At 35.8% G+C, this 25,099-nt stretch overlaps 1 protein-coding gene across 1 annotated transcript in view; it reads left to right on the forward strand.

Annotated features, from left to right (window-relative positions):
- Positions 1 to 25,099, forward strand: part of GPC5 (glypican 5) — a 398,962-nt gene that overhangs the window by 362,505 nt on the left and 11,358 nt on the right. The window contains exons 8-10 of the mRNA XM_064645992.1: positions 5,383 to 5,494; positions 13,381 to 13,511; positions 13,660 to 13,753. Coding sequence (XP_064502062.1) covers positions 5,383 to 5,390 — 8 coding nt within the window. The 3' untranslated portion in view covers positions 5,391 to 5,494; positions 13,381 to 13,511; positions 13,660 to 13,753. The remainder of the gene's footprint in view (positions 1 to 5,382; positions 5,495 to 13,380; positions 13,512 to 13,659; positions 13,754 to 25,099) is intronic.

Raw genomic sequence — 25,099 nt, forward strand, 5'->3', positions numbered from 1 at the left:
TGCTTCTAATTGACATTAAAATGGTGTTTGGAACAGTAAGAATTTCTCAATTCAGGTGAAATCTTTGAGAACTTGTAGTGAGAAAGTGATTATCTACTCAATAGCCCAATAATTTTATTAACTATTTATCTATTGTGCCACATGTGCTTACAAATACAAAGAGAAAGTAATATTCAGACTCAGAAATCACAATTATGGTAGTATAATAAGTCCTATTTGAGGAAGTTAATTTCTGATTACTAGAAAATTGAACACACTTCAATACAGCAGCGTATAAAAGCTACTTTTAATTCTGTAGTCACTGTTCCCAGTGACTGTAAATTCACCCTGTAATTTTTTGAAAACAGATGTAGATGCAGAGTAATTTTACTCTTTTTGTTACTTGTGGTTTTTTTAGTGAATAAGTTCTCTTTTTTAGATAGTAAGTTATTCTTAGGGCACTTTCTAAATGGTTGCAAATTGCAGTTATAGGAGGGCACTCAGATGATTCATATGATATTTTCTGCTTATATTTACTGAATGTTTTAAAATGGGCGTTCCTAGTGATAAAAGTGAAAAAAATCTTATATACACTAGCAGGCAGAACTTCAGAGCTAGTTTCACTGCTAAAAAACTGAAGAACACCATGAGTTTCTTTAAGGTATTAGTATTTTTTTTCTAATACAAAGAATAATATTTTGAGTGCACATAGTAATGTTAAAAGAACTTTTTTGTTCCTAATATGATGAGTGTTCTGAAAACAGTCTAGGTACTTCTGGAGCAAAACTATTTAACATTCCAGATTATTTGCCACGTATTTTAGGGTTAATGATTTGTTGCTTGATTTTTCTCTTCCTCAGATGCTTGGTTTGAAGAATTATAGTTAAAATGTATATTTTTTCTTCTTACTTTTTTCTTCTACACAAGCAACTAATTTGCAATATATCACAGCTGTCATTATAATGAGAGAAAACATCATGATGCAGCAGAACTTAGTCAATTCAATTATATAGAAAATGCAGTGAAATTATTTTGATAGAAATGCACCTGCTGAGGCTGCCTGCTAGGCTAGTCCACAATTAGATACTGTGTAAAAAGTTATTAAAAAGTTCATTTAGACAATTTATTTCTCAAGTGTGTCAGGGGAATATTTCTCTGAAGAAAGGGTCAAAGCTCTGGAGAAATGTTTATTTCAAAAATAAAGGTAGATTATGCAGCCTTGTCCTAGTAAAGGTCAAGTGAAGATAGACACTGTCTTAAAAAGAAATTCAAAGGTCTGAAAGATTTTGTAGATGGATTGGATCAAGCCACCAGTGAACTATATAGTCTTGGTCCATAAGTCTAAGACAAACATGAAAAGATGAGGATTTCTTAAAGAAAAAAAAATAGTTCAAGTATTGGAGTGTCTCTAATGAGTGCTCCACTGATTTAGGATTGCATTGGTAGTAATAACACAATAACAAAAAGCAAAATAAATTTGCCATAGAAAATGCCCCAGAAAAATGAATGAAGGCATAATCTGCTTTCTCTGAAGAGCTGTACTGCTGACATTTTGGAGTCAGCTTCTCCACCATAAGACTCCAAGGAAGAATTACATATTTCCCTTTGTGAATGGCCTTCTGACGCAGCTCTCATTCCTGGTTGGTTATGTCACGTCAGCAACTGAGGCAACAGCTTATTGTGCTAACACGAAGCAAAAGCTTTCCATAAAAAGATTCCTACATGGAATTAGTTTATTACACTGTGCTCATTCACTTTCCCAGAAAGACAATAAATCACCTCTGGAGCTCAGATCTTCATGACTACTAGAGTCATTACTCTGTGATAATTTCTTATAGCTTATTTTATTTACAAGTTATGACAACTTTGTGCCATTTTTCTCATAAATAAGAGTGATTGCTATGATAAGAGGGCACTTTTGCACAGTTCATATTTTGGGTTTAGGAGCTGTTGAATGTTTTAACCAATGTTTTATAAAACCGCCCTTTGATATTCTTCTGTCTGTAAAGACTTTGTTTCAATAGCAGTTCTCAGGAGTGTGAAAAAGACTCACAAACCATTTTCTCTAGCATGGTATTGTCAACTGCATGTTTTAAGTGAGTTTGAATATTGTCACTGCAAAAAACCGATTTGTACCTTTGGGAGTTGTCTTAAGTTTTCAAGAGCATTTACCCATGAAGGATATACCAGGAAAAGAGTGATATTTCCTTGGGATTGAGGAATGACAATTCACTTCTTAAATCTGGACAGCAGATGGCTGGTGTGCCATTGGCATTATTCTTCTATAAAAGCATCTATAAAAATCTAGTGAAAAATATGTACACAGAGTTCTTTAGTAACTTCCCCAAAATTATTATACTAGCAACCAAAGAAGGTTCTCGTAGAAGACTTTCTAGGTGACCTCTTTTCATGAAGTGTGTTGAATAAATGGATTAAAATAGACACATATAAATTAAAATTTAGGTGTGCTTTTAGAAGACATATCCTTTGTATGTTGTTTACATAAGAATATCTTTAATCTGATACCCAAAAGGAAGACAACTGATAACCCATATTAATATCTTGTCTGCAGAAACCATATACTCCTGTGTTATACTAAAGAAGTCAAGAAAAAAAAAATTAAATTGATTTTTTTAGAGAATATGATTTTGAGTATGTGAGTAGAAGATGGAGTCAGGATTCAAAACCTCTGTTCTGAATGGCTTCTCAGAAGAATTTCGATTCCAATTCAAAGCAAACATGGCAAGTATTTGAACACCATCTTTTTTAATTTTTTTTTCCCTATCTGTTGGCACAAAATGATGCTGGGATGGCAAAAACTAATGAACCCTAGAGATATTTGTCTTTGGGGCCTGCAGTTATATAAGAAAGTATCACAATTTCTGGCATCTTAGAATGCCCCTGTGTCATGTAATGTGTTTCAAGTACTAGCTGAGATTTGCATTTCATTCGGATCTGCAAAATTTCAGGGTGGCCCATTTTCATAGCTATATATTTTGTCAAATATTTTAATTTACAATTGAAAAGGAGAAATATCTATTATTTAGCCTTGTTTTGTAAGAAATATGAAAGTGTACATAACTGAAGAAGATTCAGCAATGCTAATGGTAGGCATAAAATCCTTACTTTCATATAGAAAAAACAATGGCATTTCTACTTGTGTATCATTTAAGCTGGAAAATATCCTTAAGATCATCAGATCCAACCATTAGCCCAGCACCGCCAAGTCCAGCACTAAACCATGTCCACAAGGTGTCACATCTGCACGTTCTTTAAATACCCTGAGAGACAGTGACTCCGCCACTTCCCTGGGCAGCCTGTTTCAACACTTTGGTGAAGAAATTTTTCCTAATATGCAGTTTAAACCTCCCCTGTAGCAACTTGAGGCCATTTCCCATCTTGTTCTATCTCATACTGTAGTATATATATAGAAGACATTTGAGTAACTATTTGTGCATATACAGAGCTCAAAATTATTCTTTCACAATGATGAAGGAGACTCAAATAGGCCAGTGAAAATAAGTATGTAAATACTATTAATTATTAAATCATAGTTTATTCAATAATATGAATAAATCAAATAGATTTCATGGCTTTTTATAGCACAATATATGGCCTGTAATCATGAATAATTGATCTAAGCAACAACAATAAGGATGACAAAAACAACAAACAAAGATAAATAATCCCATAATATATTTTGGTTAATTCCTGAAAAGGTTAAGAACATCAAATTTTCAAATATCATGACCTGACTTTAATGACCCAGTAAGAGGCTGACATTTGCAGTACCGTTTTTATGTAATAACACATCACATGCAAAAATGAGCAAGTGCAATGTAACCGGTTATCTCAGAGGAGAAAAATAAGCAATAATAGTACAAGAGAGGTTAATAACAGGTACAGGTCCAGCCTGGCTTTTATCAGTCTCTTTAGAAAATGAACAGGGAACTGCTGTCACCTTGATTGGAAAATGGAGAGAAGAAATAGATACATATGGGAGACATCAGTCAGAGTGGAACAACCTGTGTGAAGGTTGTTTGCAAGGTTACCTGCTCTGACGCAATGGAAAGCTGGAATTTGCATCTCAAAGCTTTGTTCCTTTCTCAACATAGTGTCACATAAATTGTCTGCCCTGGGGTTTTAATTTCACAGATGTCTAAGCTCATTTAGAAATTAAAGTGCAATAATCTGTGATCCACACTGTATCTCATAATTCCACTTCTTCTCAGCAAATGCTACATGGTGATTGTTTTGTTTACACATCAGAATTGTACTCAAAGTTAGAGGTTTGTTTGTTGTTTTTTTTTGTTTAATACATCTGTGCTTTTATGTGAAGGTTAGAACATTATTTTTTCTCTAATATTTCTCTTTTGTTTTGGGGAGGGATTTTAGAATTTTTCTTAATGTCTTTATAATCTGTAGAGTTCTTTATAATCCCTAATGAATATAGTTGGATGACAGATGCCTTATAAAGGTTTTAATTATCTCCCTTTTTTTGTTAACACAGATATTATCCTCTAAGGTACTGGCTCTCAGTTAAAAAAAAATCATTTTACTGTTCAGGAGATTGTTCTGCAGTTTAATTGTACTGTGAATTCTAGTAAAATAGCGTATTATTGATTTACTAGAGGAAATTATTTGAATAATTTTTCTTGTACACCATGTTTTTATATTTACATAAAAATATAGACTTGCTTATTCCAGATTGTGATTGGCAGGACTAAAGACAGAAACAAGCAAGCGGTTCATCAGCAAAACTTGAGCCAATATTAACATGTAAGGACATGGTTGTAGTCTCCCTACATTAGGAGCATAATTTAAAAAAAAAAAAAAAAGAAAAAAAGATATATTTATAGTTTTTATTTATAGGTGCCCCCATTCCAAATATGCAAGGTAATAAAAATTCTTTGGAAATTTTTTTTGGAAGTGTCTTGATTTTGCCTTTGCCGATCACATGCAACAGTTCTAGACCACTAGAAACTGTACTGCCAAACAAAAGCCTTGCTTATTTGAAGCTGGTTTGTACAAACCTCTCTCAGCTGTGACAACACTTCATGGAGCAGACACAAGCTCTCCATAAACTGAAATTATTTCCACAAAATGTAATACAGATCATGGAACTCCATTACAGCGCTCAATTGGCACACTTCAGCTTCTGAAGGTCATGTGTTATGGTTTCCTTTTTATAGAGTTGCACAAATAGACCTTATAAATGACTCTAGATCACCCTCTAATGTGTTCCTAGACACCAAAAGCCCTTTACATGTTTTTATATGATCTTAAAAACAGAAGAAAACCAAAATTACAACATTATCTATAAGCATTATAGTTAGCCCTTTTAAATTTTGTCTGTTTGAATTAATTTCCTTTCTTTCTCCTGTCTATGTTGTTTGTTGATAGCTGACTAGACAATCTTACTAGATCAAGGGAATTGCAACAAACTACAATACTAATTCAAAGCAACAGTGAGGATCATTGCATTTACTGCAGATTTACAGTTAAATTAAAAAAGGTCAGAAAAAGGTGAAAAAGAAAAAGGGATCTTCTGACTGAAATTTTTGTAGCCTTGCTATTGCTAGTAAATTGTCTACACCATTCTCGCATAACAGCAAATGTAGTTTGCTTAATAAAACCTTTCCTTAAGAAAGAACAATGAGTAGTATTTACACCCCTTACAATATGATTATCATGAAATACACCATATCAGAGGCAAATGGCCTCCAAGCCAGAGTATTTACACACCTCATAATTTCCTCAGTATAAAGACCTGGAAGTTCTGCAGTTGCAACAGTGTACCTGCAGGCAGGGTAAGAGAGGAGTAATAGAAGAAGTCCTATATGTTTTGCTGTCGTTATTTTTCAAAGCACTATCTAACTACCACTGAGAATGTGTTATCGTTTACTTTGGCTGAACGCCCAGTGTCCACTGAGACTCTGCCCAACCTCCCCCAGAGGGAAAAGGAGGAGGGAAGGGGGGAAAGAAAAAAAAACTTGCAAAACTGAGGCTGCTGAGAAAAGCGGTTTCATTTATACGCAACAAAGAAAAAAGAGAACTATAAGCACTATACACACACGGAAAACTAACAATAAAGGCTACTTCCCCACGAAAGGTGTTTTCCTCCTCTGAAAACAGCCATCTATCCCATGCAACTGTCCTGGAAGAGAAGAAGGAAGTTGTTTCCTTCTCGTCTCTTTATGTCTGAGCTGACGTGACATGGTATGGAATACCTTATTGGTAAAATATACATCAGGTGACCTATCCTAGTTCCGTTTCCCTCCCAGGGAGGGTTACAAACCCCAGGGAGGGTTACAAATACCACTACAGAGTAGTATTCATCTCACTTGACTGCAGTCATCTGTGTCTGATCTAATTATCCTTGAATATCTTTGCTAAGGAAAGAAATAGGCATTCGTAGGGCACATCTTATTCTCACATAGACATCTAGGGCTAATTTGAGGTCTTAAAGGTATTTCAGATGCTCTAAGGCAACCAAAATTTAGGGTTTGGCAGATGTTTGAAATGGCTTCCTTGATGCTTAAAAAAAACCCCACCAGATATTATAGGTTCTGCAACAGAATTCTTCCCTTCTGTCATGTCAGTGGAACACCATGTGGGATATCCTAGCCCAGATGTCACTAGACTTGTTTAGGCAATTTAACTGAGTTCCTGGAATTGAGGTGAATCATTTCCTAGATGAGCACATTTCTCTCTATTGTCTGTGGAAGGAGCCTTTAGAGTCAGCTTGGATGTCAACATCATCCCATGAATCCTCCTTGGAAGCTTCACTATGTGTCTCCTTAACAGTGCTGGACTCAAGACTTAACCTGGAGAATGCAACTGCTGAGTTACAATCCTTGTACTCTTCAGTTTGTCCTTTGCATTTATCCCTGACAACTGATCAGGACTGTAAAAGCACCAGGGGTTGGGTACTAGAAAATGTCTATAAAGTTTTATCAAGTGGTGATGTGGCAGTTCAGCAGGATAATGACAGTAAAGGTCTAGAAAATAGTAATCTTATTCAATGTAAAAAATAATATGCGAGGCCCCAACCTCATAATAACTGCTTTTAAGGCTTCATTTTGAGTACCTCAGTGTTCTTTTGACCCTACTGGGAGCTGGAAGACTCCTCAGAGCACAGTATTGTGTAGAAAAGACTTTTAGTAAAATTTGGAGCAATGGCTCCTGGAAGACATAGTACTCTAAACTGCTACTGGAAACAGTGAAAGAAGAAGGTGACTCAATGCTGTGAGAAATGATCTTAACTTATCACAGGATCCTCCTACAAACTAAAGAATTAGTCTGTTTTCTTCCAAAAGATTTATTGCATTTGAAGACAGGAGGTTCTCTGGGCATTAATGAAATATTGAGTAGCATTTTTGTGTTCTTTGGGCTCTTTTACTGACTATAATAATAAAGTCAACTGTAAACTGAGTAATTCATTTACTGTTCCCCTTGGGCAGGCAGGTGTTCAGCCATCTCCAGGAAATCCAGGCTTCATCACGCATCACAGTGACTTGGAAAGACAAACACCATCACTCAAAATGTTCCCCCCTTCCTTCTTCTTCTCCCAGCTTCATATGTTAAGCACAAAGCCATATGGTGTGGGATATTCCTTTCATCACTTGGGGTCAGCTGTCCCGGATGTGTCCCCTCCCAGATCCCTGCACATCCCCACGCTGCTCACTGTTGGAGTGGGGTGAGGAGCAGAAAAGGCCTTGGCTCTCTCCAAGTGCTGCTCAGCAATAGTTAAAAGACCCCTGAGTTAGCAACACTGTTTTCGGCACAAATCCAAAACCCCCATACCAGTTACTGTGAAGAAAATTAACTGTCCCAGTCAAAACTAGCCAATGTAAAAAAGAAAGATAGTATTACATGCATAGCATAGTAAAATCCTGAGAATGTGCTACCATTCTCATTGATTTCAGGAAGAACCAGAAAAGATACAATGTAGAACGCTGGAATATATGTATTCCTTTATTTTATCCAGTAAATAAGCAGAAATTGTGGTGTCAGAAATATACATGCTATGGCACAGAGGTTAAATGAGGTACATTCATGTGAAGTGGAGACTCATGTAGCAGAATAATGAAATAAATGTAAAAAAAATACTTTATTGTAAGAGATAAACACACTGAGAAATATATAATTATATATGTACTATATATGCGTGCTTTGAGACTAGATACTAAGATAGCATTTGTCTATGTCCGTAATACATAAAACTTGCATAAACTAATGAAGACTTTCTTTTTATCGGGAAGCATCTATCAGTGTATATAAATGTACAGTGTGTATATATTCCTCTGTACATACAGTGTATGTGCATGTATGAGCTCTTGTTCCCACATACAAAATCTCCCACAGATCCTAGTAGCATGGAAAGTTTATCCCGGTTTGTTAACAGGAACTTTCTACGAGCAAAAACAACAAGCATCAAAAACATTAATTATAATTATTTCCATTGCTTATCCTTTGCTCCTCCACAGTCTCCAGATTTAAATTAATAAAAGGCACAAAAACTTTGTACTTTCCAAGTACATTATGCAAGTTGACAATATTCCTGTTTTTTCTTTTCACACACTGTAATAGAGGTCTCATCAAAGATACATTTTAAATGATGCCTACCAGCACTTCAAAGCCATCTCTTGCATGATAGACCTAAGTTTAACTTAATCAATGTTTGATGTAATGAAAATCTCTTGACAGAAGTTGATATGCTTAGAAATGAGTCTCTGATGCTTCATTCTATATTCACAGAAAGGTGAAATTTGTGGTGATTATCCACACCTCTCAAATGTGTCTCATTGGATTAGCAGCTATAATTAGCATTCACATTTATGAAAGTCAGCTTAATAATATTACTTTTCTTACCACAGGTTATATTCTTATTCTTAATAACATTTTATTCCGTAAGCAAAAACAAAGAGAATACTATTGTTTACAGAATAGCATTTACTGTATTTAATTTATCCCTGTTTCAAAAAGCCAAGATTTTTTATCTGTCTGAAAGCTTTTGCTGATCTAAATTTACTGTATATATAAACACAAATTTTTTCAACACCACCCCTAAAATGTTGAGGAAACAAGTTATGCCAAGGAGACACAAGGAGGGAGAGTCATGGTAAATTTCCATTTCCAAGTATGGAAATGTGTACTTCATGATATTTTAACTAACAAAAGAATCTCCACATATGATAAACTTTAGTGACTATTGAAGAACATAGGTAAAATGTCTATGCAACACATTCAAGAAACATTCAGTGACAACATTAGATCACTATAGTGCGGATTCAGTGGTAGGAAATAATGTATCTAGTAAAAATACTTTGAAGGCATAGATCTATGATTTTGCTGGTTTATATATGCAAATGCTAATTTGTTTTTTGCTTGGTTTGCTTTAGTTTTAGACCCTGGAAGTCTCTTGCTTACCTGAAAATGTTTAATGAATTTCCCAACAGACAGACAATGCTGTCTTAAAACCATTCTCTTGGGAAGGTCATGGATGGAGTAGGAGCTCCATTTTGTGTTGTAATGTTAACCTTAAAGCTTCACAGTCTCTACTCATTATTTTTATGTATTACACTAAATGAAGTAAAAGCTTGGTCTGGGACACTGTCACTTGACAGCATGAATTGCTAGCATGAGGATGGCACAATTTAGGCCTGAAACAATTCATGGCACTAAGTGCCACATCCAGTCTTTCCTGAAATACCTCCAGGGATGGTGACTCCATGACCTCCCTGGGCAGCCCATTCCAATGTCTGATAACCATTTCTGTGAAGAAATTCTTCCTATGTCCAACCTAAACCTCTCATGGCACAGCTTAAGACTGTATCCTCTTGTCTGATGACTAGTTGGCTAGGAGAACAGTTTGATCCCCACCTGACTACAATCTCCTTTCTGGTAGTTGTAGAGAGTGCTAAGGTCACCCTTGAGTTGCTTCTTCTCCAGGCTACACAACCCCAGCTCCCTCAAGTGCTGCTCATAGGACATGTATCCCAGACCCTTTGCCGGCTTCGTTGCCTTTCTCTGCACATGGTCCAGCACCTCAATATCCTTCCTGAATTGAGGGGCCCAGAACTGAACACAGTTCTACCACTATGTGCCAAGTACAGGGGAAGAATCACCTCCCTAGTCCTGCTGGCCACACTGTTCCTGATACAGGCCAGGATGCCATTGGCCTTCTTGACCACCTGTGCAAACTGCTGGTTCATGTTCAGCTGATGTCTTATCAGCACCCCCAGGTCCTTCTCTTCTGGGCCTGCTTTGCAGCCCCTCTTTCCCCAGCCTGTAGTGCTGCATGGGATTATTGTGGCCAAAGTGTAGGATCCGGCACTTAGTCTTGTTGAAGCTCATGCTGTTGGTTTTGGCCCATCCATCCAGCCTGTCCAGGGCCTTCCTACCCTCCAGCAGATCAACACTGACCCAACTTGGTGTTGTCAGCAAATTTGTTAATGGTAGACTCAAAATGTAGGGAAGTCTGAATAGGCCATCTGCATCTAAGCAGTTTTAGGAGAAGGGAGGAGAATTTCACTGTGTGTAGCTGAACTGTGCCATTCCTACTGCAATCACAACCAGATTCTGTTTATTTAGTCCCAAATGCATAAGCAGGGAATCAGGAGGGGATGCTGAGGGCAGTCAAAGGCTACCTTTATACTCCATTCATAATGCATTGGTTTTGTAGTGTAATTTTGTATCCACAATCTATACTGGTAGACTGTATTAAATATTTTTTCACTTTACTTTGTACAAAGTCCAATCTAGAACAATAATTTGTATATTTTGAAGTGTGGTCTTACAGAACTACACTAAAAATATGTCATACGATGCAACCAGTATAATACTTGGTGTTGTCCATCATTGCCTTATTCTGATGATTCCTAGTCATTTTGCAGCTAACTAACACAAATAATATTTCTTTATTGTTTCTCTTCAGTCCCGAAGTATTTCAGTCAGTCTATACTACTGGTGATTTTCATTCCATTATTTTGTTTGTTTCACAGAATATTCTGAGTTGGAAGGGGTCCACAAAGATCATCAAGTCCAGCTCTTAAGTGAATGGTCCATATGGGGATCAAATACATGACCTCGTCGTTATTAGTGCCATGCTTTAATCAACTGAGCTATTCTTCTGTTATTCATACATCAGAAACATCCAGTTACTCCTGTGAGATATTTCAGTCCTTCTCTGTAGTCAGTAAATCTCATCAGTATAGTCCTGGTCTTTGTACCAAGGTCATTTAATCAAAAATGTTTAATGTCTTCAATCCTAAGAATGATTGCTGGGAAAGTTGACTAAACAATTCCCTATGGGCAAAGGTTTGCACACATACAGTAACTAGTGGTCTTGATGTGTAATCTACCTGTTCAGACAGATCAGACAAAAATAAGAAGAAAGCTGATATGTACTCATATTTCCAATAAGCCTCTCATAATGGATTTTTAACTCTCACTATAGAATGCAATTTTGAGGCTATAGTAAAGGTGTAGTTGCAAGAATATTTTTCAACATCTTAACTTCATTCTGTCACAGAGAGAAAACACAGAAAATGCTGGGGGCTGTATGTACACATTTCTACATCTGTTTTTCAAGTGTAATGGAGAATGAGATCAGACACATAGCACTTAGTTGCACAAATATGTTGTGCTTTTGCTAAGTTTTAAAAGGATTGATACTAGCTACACTAATTTCAATGTGATAATAATTTATCGTCTTTTCCAGGGTTCCCATCAAACAGGTTGGTATTCAAAGGTACACACTGCCAATGCTTTATAAACAAAGAAAGCAAAAGACAGGAGAAAGAGAAGAGAGAAAAAAGAAAAGCCAGAAAAAAAACAGAGTGAGAGGGCCCAATGCATGTCCTTTATAGTTAACCTGATGCACAACTCTTGAGTAAATTAAACTTTTCGTGCCTTTTGTTCACACATGCACAGCCAGCCCTTCTCCCAGAAGTGAATTGAGGGAGGGGAGGGATTGAGACTCAAGGTGGAGCTGGATGTTGGCTCAGAACAGCACTACTCCACCTCCTCAGGACCCTTGCCTCTGATCACCTTTCCTGTAACAATACTCAGAATATTTGAGACAAAACATGCTTGGGTCTGGTCATCTGCAGTAAGTGATTGCATAATTATAAGGATGCATGAAATAAATAATAATTGACAGAAAACAAGCTGTTTGTTTAACTGTTTAAAATAATTCAGATTGACCTTTTTTGTCATATAAACGCCAGGGGATTTTTCACTTTCCTTAGGAGTCTTTGCAGGATTTTGATGTACATGCCATTTGTTTCAGTGGACTTCCTGCTATTCATCTTTTCTTATTATGCCCTGTATTATTCTGTTTGCAAGCCGATATCACTACATTGCACTGTTTATCACCTAGAAAAGTTATTAATCTGTGTTTAATGAAGGTTTCCATGTAAGGACATATCTCCAGTACATAAGCTATATAAAAGTCTGTACCAAAAAAGCAGTCTTGAAAGAGTAAAGCTTTAAGTAACATTTAAGAAATAACACTTAGGACAGTGTTTATCACTTTAGCTCAAACTTTAAAAATGCCTGTACTTTGTGAACAAAAAAGATTTATGGAGTGCTTAATCACGCTGAGTTGGGAAATACTTCTCTCTCACTTCTCTGTAAGGCATTTCTGGACCCCCTGGAACACCAGTGTTCACCAAGGTGCATTTAAATTACGCATTAGTTTCCATATGGAAAAGCTCAGCTCTTACAATCTCTGTGAACAGCTTGTGGTACTCATCTCATTAGGAAAAAAACCTCCAAGATGGCAGAGTTGTGAAAACACAAGTATTTCAATACCAGGCATAGGGGATTAGTTTCAGATTATAGTTTTAGGCAGAGATGAAGTGGAATCTGAATTTCAGTGCATGATTTGTGCTATCACTTGTTTAATTTTAATGTCTTCTTAGAATGTAACTGTTGCTTAATATAATACACTGAGATAGTTAGATGACCATGTCATATAACTGTTTCTTATTGCACTGCATATGTTCAATTAATTAAAATAATTGAGCTGCTGGAAACATATTCAGTATATACTGACACTAATCTCAGTACAGTAGAAATATGATAAAGCAATCCTTGTGTAAATCTGTCTGGTATTTTTCACATCCAGAATCCAAAATGTTAGAAAACAGGAGGTGTTTTCTCACCTTCTGGGGTGTCTAGCTTATTAATTTGCTTTTTTTTTTTTTCTCTGTTCAGGAATACCTTCATAATGTTTTTTTTTCCTGTCAGATGTTATTTATTTCATATACCCTGGTAAGTATGCAATAATTTATGGGCATAGCAAATGATACTAGCTGTCTCTTATAATTATTTCTAGATACCTGTATAATAGTGATGCCTATATCATTTCACATTCTTCTAGTACTGTTTTAGGAGTTGAAGAAGTCATACTTTTGCCAGACACTGTTGGCTATTGAAGGCACTTGTCCTGCATGACTTCAAAGGTTCATTGAACTTGGAAATCAGTGAACTCCTAAACCAGAGCATGATAAGAATATGTATAGGTGGGCGTTTTTTCATTTTTATGTACAGCTTATTCATTCAAGTCTTTGAAGACATTTTTCCTATTAAAATGTACAATGACATTTACAGGAAGCATGAATTGAATGTCCTTTTTTTTTTTTTTCCTTTTACTGTTGCTTTCTGATACAGAACAAGTTCTGGTGAAATTGACTTTCCATCAGCTCAATAACTATTAATGTATTGGATGCAGTGAAGCATCACCCTACATGATCCATCTTTAAAGGTAAAGTTGTTTTGCAGGAAGGTCAAAATTTATTTATTCTTCATTCATTCTTTCATCTTTGGGAAGGAATTGTATAAACTTTGAGCACATTCATGAATTAATACAAAAAAATTTGTGGGTTCTCTACTTAAAAATTTAAACTTGTAAAATTCGTAAAGCTGCCAGTAACATAGTGAGGCAATTTTTTAAAATTTTCTCTAGTGACTGATACTTTTAACTATTTTTTCAACATGGAATGTTTCAATTCCATTAAATGAGTCTACAAAGACATCTAATGATATGCTTATTTAATTATATTCATTAACAATTATATTTAGTGTCTGTGGATTTTCTGAAAAGTAGAAGTGGTCTGAAATCTAACTTGGATCAACATTATCCAGTTGGTAATATAATAATACTTTCAAGACAGATGCAATTATAAATTCTCAACATTTTGGAACTGTTTCAGAAGCAAAATCTTTATTAGGCCTTCAAACTGATTGCAAGCCAAATGCATTCCAGGTTCCAAAAGACAAAGTTCATCACACTTTGCACTCTCTCTATGTCTGATAAAGTCTAAGTGATAAAAGAAGTAGGACTATGACAGGAGGCATTTGTGATATGTTTTGTAATTTAATTTTACAAGTACCTTCATTAATCCATATCAGAATTAATCAAAATTAAATTAATCCAGAGAGAGAGAAACGAACTTCAAATTGACATGTAACAGCAGTGTTGCCTTTGGCTAGCAGCCTTTAAATATGATTTCCTGCAAGCTTCTATTAAAAATGACCATTATGGTTTAAATTTCTTGTTTTGAATTAGTTGCAGAGAATCAGTGTTCCAAGATAAATGCAAACATTTGTAAAATGGTTTGAGAAGGATGAAAAATCTGACTTTCCCTTGCTGGGATGAATTAAGCTATTTGTATTCATTTACTGGGTTTGGGCAAAGAATTATAAATTGTCTTCTTTCCACAGAAAACATGGTAATATTCCTTTCTATTTTCTGAAGAACGAATACAGTAATCCCACTTCTGTGGCTTCAAATCCATCTCAGTTTTCAAGTGAAGCTCAGTTTATCATAAAATGCTTGTTAATGGGCAACTGATATTGCTTAGTGGATGAGAAGATTATTGAAAAGTGTGTTACAAGAGAAAACAAAGTTTCAAATAAAACTTGTTCTCTTGCTATAGAATTCTGTAAGATAAAACATTTTTTCTTAACTTTTAGTACATTTGAGAATAGTTAAGAACCCTTAAGAGATTTCTTTAACTTCTTATACTATAGAGTAGTTAGTATTTAAGACTTTTCCTTAATAAGTAGTTTTACTTAAAGTCATGTGTTTTAACCAAGTAGGACCTTTCCACATTTTAGAGATGCACTACCACCAGATGAACACCACCACAGGTGGTGGAATAACCGTCAGCAATTCCCTTAGAAAGAATCATTTACTCTATATCTGGGTCTCACATCTCTATCTTTCAATGATATGTGCCTACTCTGTACCAAGGTCAAACAGCTAGATTCTTTCACTCCCACATGCAAACTAGAAGGGTGCAGCAGCTGCAGAGTAGCCCGTGCCTTTGGAAGTTGTTAGAATAATATTAACAATATCCAACACAGAACAGTGAGCTGCCAAAAGGAGTTTATTAGAAATTGTGAGGACAGTGACAGAAGTGTTTGCAGCTCATCTCTAGGGACCTGAGTCAGCAGATCATATATAAACCTTATTACTTGCCTTAGTGTAAGCATTTGAGCATTTTCAAAGAGAAGAGTAGTATTTTATTTTATAACAGTCTCAAAAGAGTAGGTGGGGCAAAAAGTTCTGGAGGCACCCTTATTTGCACGTCAGCTGCTGGAGGTGTGATACCAAAAGTCCAAAAGCTGCCTCTTCCACTTCTCAGGAGATCATGCTAGCTAGCCTCACTCTTTTGCCCTTTCTATTCTGTCTTCATTAGTTTTAACTAGACTTTGCTCCTAGGCCTATGAAACTCAACGTTTTCCAGCTAGAAGTTTCCCTGGTATTCCAAGCCAGTTCATTATTCCAATGTTTCTTGTACTGACCACTGTCTGGTTTTCTTTCTGTAAGAAATGACACTACACTAGTTTAAGCTGCAAATGTTTCATAAAACCCTGATTTTCATGTCATACTTAGTGCTCTTTCCTCAGGAGACATGATTTAATAACTTCTTAATGGTTTTAGATTTGATGTTTCTTTTTCTTAGTTACCGCAGTATTAATAAATGGTTTACAGCAATTTAGTTAGGCAGACTTTTTCCTATAAACATTGCTCAGTGAACTTCATAGTTTCTCAGCACATGAAAAAATACTGAAAATGATTTGGTTTTAATGTCTCCTTTTGACTGGTCTAAACCTAGTTTATGACTTCCTATATGTGCAATTAGACTGCAGAAGTAAGAGAAGGAAGACAGATGGCAATCTTTCATTTAGCAGTGAAAATTTTGTATTGATTCAATTTCTTCTCAGTCAATCAATCAATCAGTCAATCAATTCCATTAGCCTACTTTTTAATACTTCACACAATATAACCAATTGTTGCGATACTGCATAGCAAATTGATGTATTATTTTTTTCATTCCTATATATCATACTGTGTCATCATATATGTCCTTACTACAGTTTCAGGGGTTTTTTTTCAATACTTGACCTAACTTTGAAAAAATGTAAGAGCTTAACCATCTTCATTTCTTTCACATACTGAAAGTTTTTAACCAATATTTTAACTTGTTAAATCTTATTATAGCTTTCTTTCCTCATCAGAACCCTTAATTTAGCAAGGTGTGACTTTCATAACCTGTTTGCTTCTACTTGCAGATAGCCTTGCCAGAAAGAGCAAAAATATGTCTTGGAATAAAGTCCCAGAAATTCAGCCAAAATCCTCAGATTTTGGCCATTGACAAAAGTCACAAAATAAAGCTTCTTACTGAACAGTCGTGGAAGAAAAAGGGAAGAAAAACTCATCTTTAGTCTGAAGACAAAAAATATCAAACACAAAGAAAAAAAAGGTGGTTTTCTGTGAGAGAAACAGAACATAGCTAAGTAAAATATTAAAAATAATCTGAGTAGGGATGCATTTATAAACAATTTTATTTTGTTTTGCAGTGCCTTCTGTAAAGAAAATGGAAGTTGAAGTACAGGGTTTCCTCAATACATTTTTGAGCATAAACTTCCATTCAGTCTGAACTCTTAAGTATTTTCAGCTTACCATCTAAGTGGCTGATAAATGTTTCTTCTCAATGTCCTTTCTGCTTTTTTTAGTGACTTTTATTTTGTGTTCCAAATAATGAAATAGCACATTAAATATAGGGAAAAGAAAGTCCAAACTTTTTACATCACAATTTCTTTTGCATGAGATGCAGTTCCCCTGTGAGTTAAAACCAAATACATACTAAATAAATGAAAGACCTTATTTCCTCAGTTAAAATTGCAAGGTAGCCATTAATGGTACTCCAGAATTGTCACTGTAAATAAATGAGTTTCTTTTCTCATTTACTATTCTTTCCACGTCTTTATAGATGTCATAGCAATTATCAGGGTCTCATATGTAAATAATACAAGTTCTCATTTTTCCCTGGTTTTGGAACCCTGTTTTTGGAACACTATATAAATCTATAGTGTTTTTTTGGCCTTAAAACAATCACGTTCCTGTGTTCAAAATATTAGTTACAAAATGAGATGTTAGGGATTACCCTTTCTAAGATGAATTTCTATGTGTTAAAAAGTGATCCTTGTTGCCCCTTGAAGTTTTGCTGCCCATCCCAGAGAACCACACCAGGTTTGTTTTACTTATCCTGCCAATTTCTCTCACTTCAAGTTACAGTTCTTCTCTAGTAGATGAAAATATTAAGTTTCCATTCCAATCTAATTAGCTTCATTGTGCTCTTCATCTGAAAAGTGTTTCTCCAAGACAAGACTGCATAGAGTAAATTAACTTGACTACAACCTAGATTAGAGTCAGAATCATTTAGACTTTTCTTTGCTGAGGCTCAAAGCAATTCCTTCCAGGTATGAAGGTAGGCTGATATCTCATGGTGTTATTTTCCTTCTCCAAATTGCTATCAGGAAGAGAGCTTTGAAGACCTTCTAATACAGTGAACAATTTAGCATGTTCTCTTTTTTTTTTAGAGAAGAAGAAATATTATTAATATATGAAAAAAACCCAAATACATAAATTGGCTTTAATATGAGCATTCACTAAATACGTTGTCTGTAATGTGGCCCATTTGGGTTGCCCTAAAATCTCTGTAGACCTGCCTTGAGGAATACAGGTAAATTTTGTATATGTGATTTTTCTAACTAATTTTCCTTCTTTAGTATTTCTTCCATTTTACCATTAAACTGTGTTGCATTTGTTAGCTTGGTTATTGAAAAGAATGTGGAATTGTACTCTGTACTTTCCATCTCATAAGCATTTCATTAGGGTTGTAATGAATAACAGCTTGAGTGCTGTAAGAAGCTTTTTCTTATATTATGACCCTTGACACACACAAAACCACATTGTCTTGAATCCGTCTTTAATCAGAGGACAGGCCTCCTGTTCAAGTCATTCAGTAAATAATTGTATGTGATCAGCAGCCAGGTTAGCCTGAAGCCAGTGCATTAGACAGATGCTCTTAAATGTCTAGCCCTCATAAGAGAAATAATTTCTCTAGAGGCTGCCGCTCACACACAAGCCCCAAACCAACCCAAACTGATTTTACTAAACTGAGAAGCTGAAGCTGTGAGATGCCATTTCTGCTTCTAGGAGGGAAAGACTAAACCTGGTTTCCTTAAACCCTTCATGGCCCACACACTGAGTGACTAAATTTCCATTTGGATTCCAGCCGCCACTTCATTCTATTTACTTTCCTGCAGCACCCAACCCTTTAAGTACCTACCAGAAGGCATCTACCTCACTGGCCCGAAAGTGTCCTGGAAACCAACTTTCAAGCACTACCCAGGAGCAAGATGTAACCTAAACTTTTTCAGTGCAGGTCAGATAAGGTCCCCAAAATGTCTGCTACAGTAATTACAGCAGAGACACCATGAGAAGAGCTGCTGGAGTATGCACAAGCACAAAGACTGTTTGAAATCAACAATTTCCTTCACTAGGAGAGTGTCACATCCACATTCCAAGGATCAAAGATTGGAATCCCACTTGTGTGCTCTCCTTTGTAAAAAAGCCACAAATTGTTTTTGTTTGCTCTTCTGCTGGTCTCTTGGCTGGCCATGTGCTAGTACATGCTCTGTACTAGGAGTCTCTTCAGAGGCCAGTTTTAGCTTTTGAGGCTACAGAGGACCTGGTGTCCCACATCTAAAGTGAATGTGTCATTCGTTGTGCAAATGTTATGGAGAGGGAACATTGCTGCTTTCTCCTCTTTCTAAAGAAACCAGCCCTGATTTATTCGTTTCTGACCCTTAGTTAAAGATTTAAACCTTGATTTAAGGTAGAACATTTTTACTGTATACCATGTAAAAACTACATTTTTACAGTATATGTTGTCATCTAGAGACCTTTGGAAATGTCTATTCATCTTTACTGATTGTACAGAAAATTTAGGCAGCAGAATTTTTTATGCATTGAAAGCAAGAACATCTGTAATCTAGGCATAGATTTAGTTGACTTGTTGGGAATAAGTCTGGGAATGTGTGAAACCATGCTTTCTTATTGCTAGCGCACTAATTTATATTCCTATTTAATATGTTAGTGTTTTCTGAAATGATTTGCACTGTCATATTCATATACTGTACTTCAGCTAGGAGGCAGTTGCTGAGGGGCAGTGAGGAATTTTTTTTCTGAAAATGTCTCTCCTCTGTAACTCTGAGCTCTCCCAGTTCATGTGAAGGCAAAGCCAACATACTGGTTTAAATGAATGCATTTGTTTTCATCCTGATGTGCACTAGAAATACTTATGTAGTCGTTTGCCTCCTCCAGATTGATAGATTCTCACAGCAGAGAGGCACCAGGTCCTCAGTCTCTCAGCTGTCATGACTGTAGGTGTGCTTTTTATATGTTTCTCCAGGTAAGTCAAACAAGGTTAACCTAGAAGTTTTTTGCTGTAGTTAATTTTGCCCTGACACAGGTGGCAGCATTTGAAGGTACAGGTTTCAAAATTTCTGCTTGGGTAGAATCCAGGCTGGGGGATGTATGGATTGAGACTAGTCCTGCAGAGAAGGACTTGGAGGTATTAGGGAACAAAAAATTGAACAAGAGCTGGCAGTATGCACTCACAGCCCAGAAAGCCAACTGCTTATTGCACAGCATTGAAAGAAGCACAGCCAGCAGGTTGAGGGAGGTGATTCGCCCCCTCTACTCTGCTCTGGTGAAACCCTACCTGAAGTATTGCATCCAGCTCTGGGGTCCTCAGCACAAGAAATGTATGAATGTCTTGAAGTGGGTCCAGAGAAGGGCCACAAAGATTATCAGAGGGATAGAGCACCTATCCTATGATGACAGATGGAGAGAGTTGGGGTTGTTCAACCTGGAGAAGAGAAGGCTTCGAGAGCAACTGATTGAATCATTTCAATATATAAAGGGTGCTTATAAGGAAGACAAAGACTTTTTTGCAGGGCCTTTAGTGACAGGACAAGGGGTAACAGTTTTAAACTGAAAGTCGATAGGTTTAGACTAGATATTAGGAAGAAATTATTTACTATAAGGATTGTGAGACACTGGAAGAGATTCTCCAGACAAGTTGTGGATGCCTCATCTCCCCCATCCCTGGAAGTGTTCAAGGTCAGGCGGGATAGAGCTTCAAGCAACCTAGTCTAAAGGAACGTGTTCCTGCCCATGGCTGGGCAATTACAGCTAGATGATCTTTAAGGTCCCTTCCAACCCAAACCATTCTATGGTCCTATGATTCTTCGATTCTGACCTGATATACAGGAACACCTAAAGACAGGATAAGAGGTCTTAAAAGCCACCTGACAATCTCAATAGTTCAGTTTATAAAGGGCTCCACACCCTCCATGTTTTCTTGCTACCAGCAGCCAAGCTACTTATTTTATTTTTAGGTGAGTTAGCACTAAGACATAGCTATCGCCTCTACTATTGCCTTGTAGCTCATATACTCAGAGAGAACCTGTGGTAATACATGGTGATTTCAGGTGACCATTTTCTGTTTTGCTTTTATTGATGTATCACAATATGAACAACTCTGCAGTAAATGCCACACAAATCTCTTTGAGCAGATTACTAGTGACTGGATATGGATGTGCTTTTTCTTTTATAGTAATAAATTGCTCAATGTTCACTATCATTCCCTAGTTAATTATCTAGTGGAACAGGTATTTCTTGAAACCATAGTTTGTGTTAGTTCCACTGAACTCTTTCAACTGTACTCTTTCAAATCAGAGTTTCCTCATAACACTATTTCCTGTGCCCTATGTAGTTTCATGAAAATTCTGCTGAGTTCCATATTGTTCTAGGATAATAATTGTTACCTGTACACTTTTCTAAAGAAACTTTTTAAATATAAGTGTTATTATTTGCATTTCACTGATATATTTAGTAGGAAGTGAAACAATTAAGTGTAATTTACTGACTAGGTATTCTGCACAGATTAATTCACAGAGTTAGAACAGAAGTTTGTAATCCAGTGAAAAGTCAGTGCCACTTATTTCAAAAGAACAACATTTATTGGGTTACCTTTATTTACTGGGAAACCCAGATGACATTTTAAAATTCCATTACTATGTTTTTGAACTACATAAGAGCACCATGCATTTGATAAGTATTATTAATTGCAATGCACTTATAGAATTTGTATTCTGCCCATTTTGCAAAATCATAACCTAATCTAGTGTTATTCAGATTCTCTTCATACAACTTTTATGATGGTGTGCAAGTCAAGGTTAATGTGCAGCAGGAAGATACTGCTCTGTCTTTCCACATTAGCATCCTCCTACGCTATCATGCACATTTTCAACAGGAAAGTAAAACTGATTTCAGAGAAAGTGCACCTAATAAATTTGAACTAGCTATGCAAATACGTATATAAGCATACTTAATATTGGAGACTTTTTAATAGTTAGAAGCACTCATGTTTTTATTTTGGAGAAGTAAAGATAATTTCTTTACTACTGTTTAGTAGTATTTAACAGTTTGCATAGCCTTAAAATTATTTATTAGACATAAAAATAGATAGTGCAGGTAGAAAATATAGACTGATTGTCAAAGTTACTATAAATCAACATATCCACATTTTATTATACATGTGCTACTTGGGAAAGCAGTTAATTGAAAAAAATGGCAGTAAGAACTAATGACTTAAAATATGGGTTACTGTTTTAAAAAAATAGAATTGCTTCTGGACATTTTTATTCAGAAAACTTTCTGTTTTATTAAAGGAAACTAGAACATTGCATTTTGAGCCAGCTTTAAGAAATAATTCTCATACACATCTCTGCATTTGCAACTGTAGTGAAAAAAATAAACTCTGCTGCTCCACCTCTTCTAAAAACAAGCAGCACTTTCCACACAGTCAACATATTTAAAAACAGATTATATTTTGGAACTTCCACCACATACTATAAAAAACTTTATTTGGAGCTTATAGTATTCTTTTTGTGTCTTTTGTAGTGCCTTTACTGTTATTAATCTTCTTTCATTTAAAAATAGGATATTTAAATTTCAGACTCTGATGGAAAGTGTACATTTCATGAGAAGTGTTGTTCCTTTAAAAGAAATTTTCTTTTCCTACACTATCTTTTTTTTTTTCTAATGGAAAAATAGTAATTTTTTTACATTGCTGCAATAATTCTGTACAAAACTGATACTCAACACTCTAAAAATAAATATTCAATAAAAAGGAGATAAGTAAAATAATGATTGTCTTTATTAATGAAACTTTGTCTTTTTTAATGAAACTGAAAAGTTTATTTCTGACCTGTTACATAGATTTGTTGGCCAAATGCTCACTGACAAAGCAGTTGATTTTTTTTTCTTTTCAAAAGTTTAAATATTTTTGATATTAAAAGATTAATTGATACTCACTTCTGGAGACCCTTCTATGGTTGTGTCCCATGTTGTGTGGGTCTTGGGCCTGTGGAAAGTGTTGCTTATTTTATTAACTCTCTTGACTTGGTTTTAATTAGATCGGATTTCTCTTTGAACACTGTCCTGTGGTAAATTATTAGAGTAACAAGCCAGTCTCAATAGCTGATAGATCTGCAGATAGATCTGCAGCCTCATAGTGTAAGGGTATGTAAGGGCAATCTAATACCTGGTTTGTGAGGCAAGCTTGTTAATGGGCTGCTCAATGTAAAGAACCATGAGGCATAATAAATTAAGCAACCAGATACAGAAACTAAGTACCAGGAGATAACAGAGACATTGGAAAAGACCAGAGCTCTCAGATCACTGCCTGTTAGGCCTTTGAATGGGTCACTCAAAGCCTTGAGGAGGTTCAACTACAACTTTTTAACTGGTAAAAAAGGGGAAGGATGAATAAAATTAATCTCATGGAAAAAGGCAGACTTGTCCTGGGACATTTGAAAGCATTGGATTCAACAAAACTTTACTATGGGATGCTTAGGGGAAAGGCCAAAGGCAAGGTAAAGGAGAAGACAAGTTAGACTGAAGACAATGAATGTGGGAGAAGAGGGGATAAAAGTATTCAGGTGCATGTAAACAAACTGCTCTTTTCTGGCCAAGACCTGAGCCTGATCACCACAATGTCTTCTTATTAAACTCTATTCCTAAATTTTTTCCTGTGCATGATAATAGAAAACTTCAAACCAGAGTAGATGTTAAGTAGGCTAAGAGGTCTGGGATATTATCATAACTTTAGCAAATGAGCAGTGAAACACACAATATGACTCTACAGTCAGAAATCACTATCTCTTCAAAATAATTTTATAATTATTTTTGGAAGGCAGAGTCTCAAAATGGTTTTTAAAGTTTTTGTATTTGTGCCTTAATTCTCTACTTCACTGAAGTCCCATTTACCCCATTTCATAATCTATAAGAGAATCAGAGCTCACATGTCTAGAACTGTTTCACAAGATCATCAAATCCTTTTCTGCTCCTTCTCATTCCCTTCCTTTTGTAATATTGTAGTCCATGTATGATGCTGTTTGTGAAAAATGTAAAATGAAGTTGCAACCTTATATTAAGTTCAACATATTGCATATAAGTGGGAAAATGGAGTACTGAGGAGTGTCATCACAACCCTCATAGTACAGAGATGGATACACAAGGGACAACAGAGAGGGGTATTCTTGAAATAGTGGCTCACTTGGATTTAGCCTTTGAATTTGCAAGTTCAAGTCTCTGAAACTCACTCCTACGTTCAGACAGCTAAGTTCTCTGTTATAATTTCTGACTCCTCTTTTTCGTTGAAAAGGTAGCTTTATGGTCCAAAATGTTATATAGCAACTTTGTGGATAGGATAGTTTTTCAAGAGTGGATACCTGAGTTTTGTCTCAGTGTAAATCAGGACTGTGTTTGCGACTCCTGCTCTACATTAGGGTGCAGTAGGTGGGAGCTGCCTCTCTATTTCTGACTGAAGCCAAACCTCTTTGCATACATAGGAAGTTCAGATTCACAAAAACCTAGAGAAAGCTTCATGAGGCAGCATGTTTCTGCAGCTGGTAATTAGGACTCCTAGCTGTACCTGAGAAGACCTAAGGTTTTTACCACTGTTCCGTTGTGCATTTCATATAATTTGAATGTTAAAGAAGTGATTAGTTTATAAAACCCTAAAATAATTCAGTCACTAATTTAAGATCATGATCCCAGTTTGACATTTTTCAATAACCATAGAATCATAGAAAGTTAATGGAAAATAAAAAAAAAAAAGCATAGTGCAAAGATAGTACGATTTAGATGTTGCAACAGTATCAGCTCTGACTGAATGATGATAACTTATCTAATTAAAATCCAGTACACTTCAGCATAATGCTAGGGTAAAGAATGCAGTACATCTTAAGCTGAACTCCAGAAGTGACAAATATGTGTGATACGTTATCAAGCGTAGCAAGAGAAAGTTAGCATGATAAAAATAGTAATTGCTTCTATGCAAAGAGACAGACAATCATTTTCTAGGCTTTACAATTAGAGATAGCTTGCAAAGTCACTTTTTTTACTTGACTTCTAAGCTTGTCCTCCCAGCCAAAATAAATGCCTAAGGAAACGTAAACTATTCCATGAAGAAAGCATTGCTCTGAAGAATTCTCTTTGCTATGTCGTTCTTTTTTATTGTGGCAACCTCAAGGCCTTTTGACTTGTGCATCAATGAATATTTAAATTTTTTTAGGTTAAAAAGAACCCATCACTTGTACAGTTTTGTTTTTAAAATGGTAATTTTGAATGGAAAATACTTCTTTTGAGACTGTGAAAAGGTACAGGTAAAAAAATAATTTA

Source organism: Pseudopipra pipra, chromosome 2 (assembly GCF_036250125.1).
Source record: "Pseudopipra pipra isolate bDixPip1 chromosome 2, bDixPip1.hap1, whole genome shotgun sequence".
NCBI classification, from domain to species: domain Eukaryota; kingdom Metazoa; phylum Chordata; class Aves; order Passeriformes; family Pipridae; genus Pseudopipra; species Pseudopipra pipra.